The sequence below is a fragment of the Spinacia oleracea genome, chromosome 4, assembly GCF_020520425.1.
Source record: "Spinacia oleracea cultivar Varoflay chromosome 4, BTI_SOV_V1, whole genome shotgun sequence".
Classification (NCBI taxonomy): domain Eukaryota; kingdom Viridiplantae; phylum Streptophyta; class Magnoliopsida; order Caryophyllales; family Amaranthaceae; genus Spinacia; species Spinacia oleracea.
In genome coordinates, this window is record NC_079490.1 from 118,997,275 (window position 1) to 118,999,925 (window position 2,651).

Consider the following 2,651-nt stretch of genomic DNA (forward strand, 5'->3'; position numbering starts at 1 on the left):
ACACATAAATCAATAGCACCTCAAGAGGAATACTCCTATTTTTTGATTGGTATTTGTGGCCCTCTTCGTCTTTTCATTTGCAGATATATGACCCGGCAAGGAAACGGGAACGTTACACAATCCATGGAGATTAATCGACTCAAGACCAAGATCAACCTGTAACAGAGATACAATTTTTGCCATTTCTTAGTGTAGTTTTGTATCTAAAATCTAAATATACATTTATTTTGTACCTTTTGGCAATAAATCAATAGCATCATTAATGCAACTTGAAGCTATTAATTTTTAATTTATTTTTATTTAAAAGACCATGTTAACGTGAATCTTGGGTACTTGAAGCTTTTAATTTTTTTTTAATTATTTAAAAAACACTGCACGGTTATACTCCCTCCGAACCTAAATGTTATTCCCGTTTGTCATTTTACGCGGTTATTAATGAAAAAGAAACATTATAAGATTAGCTATTATTAATGTAGTTTTATGGGGAATTGTTGCTTTTTTATTCCATTTTCACAAGAAAACAAAATAGTTAAACCAATAGAATTTAAGAAATAAAAATGTCAGCATCCTAGCCATACCATTAAGTTGGCGTGAACCGAAGGACGAAATTACTTGGGCTTACTCGAATGACGGGAGGTACTCAGTGAGGACGTCATACATGTTAGGCAAAGGATTAAATTTTGATAGCTTGCACTCTGCTTGGTCGACTATATGGGGGCTGGAGGTTTCACCGAAAGTGAGGCACTTTTTATGGCGCATGGGAACACATTCCTTACCAGTAAGAAGCCTCTTGAAGTACAGACATCTAACCGAGGATGCTTTGTGCCCTTGGTGTGGGTTGGAGGAAGAGAGCATGGGCCACGCAATCTTTAGTTGCCCCCGTGTCCAAGAACTGTGGGAGGTAAGCCAATGTTTGTGCCTAACAAAGTGGAAGGAGTTTGAGACCATGTGTGACTTCATTGAAAGCTGGAAGGGGGTAGACGTGAAAGTGCAGCAGAGGGGAGCTACGTTGGCTTGGGTTATATGGGGAGAGAGGAACTACAAGGTCTTTCAAGACAAGACAACTCCGAATGAGGTCCTCATTAACCGCGTGCAGCGACTAGTGGACGAGCAAGGGAACTACGCATCACGTATATACAGCAGGCCTGCCTGCAGTGTTCCCAGAAGTGCAAATACATGGGTAGCGCCTCCGAAAGGTGTGATTAAGCTGAATGTGGACGTTTCTCTAGCAACGGAAGGGTGGATTGGTATAGGTGTGGTTGCAAGGGATTGGATGGGTAAGGTGCAATTTGCTGCTTGTCGAAGATGTCGAGCCCACTGGCCCGTGGAAATAGCTGAAGCAAAAGCAGTAGCCAACGCAGTTAAATTGGGACGAAGGTATGGCTTGGAGGACGTGATCATCGAAACAGATTGCCAGTCAGTTGTGTCCCGTTTGTCCAAGAACGCAATATATTTCTCTGACCTCGATACAATCTTAGGAGACATTTCAGAAATTAGCTCCTCTTTTAAATCAATCTCCTGGTCTCATGTTAGAAGAGACGGGAACGCTGTAGCCCATCAGATTGCTAGGCTAGTTCCTTTTGGTACCGAACAAATATGGGAGAATCATTGCCCGACGGAGATCTCTCCTTATGTACTAATGGACGCTTTGTCCCTTGATTAATGAACTAGCTTCTTTTCCCTCTAAAAAAAAATAAAAATAAAAATGTCAACTCATTAATCCATCCAAACTTAAACCAACCAATGAGACTACAAGGTTTTTTATTGATAAACCAATAGAATTACAAAGTTAAAATTACAAGGAAGTGATTAAAAAGGAAATAAAAGAAATGGGAAGATTATTTTGGGACACTCAAAAAGGAAACGGGAATAACATTTAGATTCGGAGGAGTAAGGAATAGAATTCTCTTTAAAAAAAAAAAAATTATAGATCAAGAAAAACGGTTAGAGGTAAATTTTTTTGTCTAGTAAACGATTACATAAAGGTATTTTGATTTTTTTTCTTTAAACAATATTAAAAATACAAATACGTGTATTGTACTCCGTATTAGATACACATAATACGAGAGTTGTACAATATGTGTAAAACCTTTTATTTTCAAAAAACATATAATATGTACTAGATACATATCAAAATACTTTTTTATTTTCTCTTTTTAAAAATAGGAGATTAATACAAAATATTTACGACCTTTTTATTTTCTGAATGCAGATTTTTTTTTCTTGCTTTAAAAGATCATAATATGGAAGCTCTAATACCATTATTAAAATAAATATTTTAATTTTGAAAAATAGGAAGGTCATAATACCCTAACATTGTGGGCATACCCAACTAGTGAATTGAAAAATATGAAGGTCATAATACCCTGAAATATATGTAAAATTTTATTTTACCCTAAAATGTTGATCGAGCATACCCAACTAAAAAAATTGTGTCATATTAATTATGTTTGAGGTGAGACAATTAAAAATAAAAAAAGTATGTGGTATCCTTTAAGAGTTGGACAATCCAAGTAAAGAAGCTCGTGGAAACTACATATCCTACTGCTAATATAAAAGTAAACAATTTAAAAACTAGAGATATAGGCATGCCCATTTATCAACTATGTCGAAGCCAACTATCGATAAAGAAATTAAGTCATGTGAAGAGG

At 36.1% G+C, this 2,651-nt stretch overlaps 1 protein-coding gene across 1 annotated transcript; it reads left to right on the forward strand.

Annotated features, from left to right (window-relative positions):
* The first annotated feature begins 658 nt into the window (after positions 1-658).
* Positions 659-1,663, forward strand: LOC110778910 (uncharacterized). Its single transcript, XM_021983449.1, has one exon. It carries the CDS (start codon positions 659-661, stop codon positions 1,661-1,663), a length of 1,005 nt encoding a protein of 334 aa, XP_021839141.1.
* Positions 1,664-2,651: the final 988 nt, after the last annotated feature.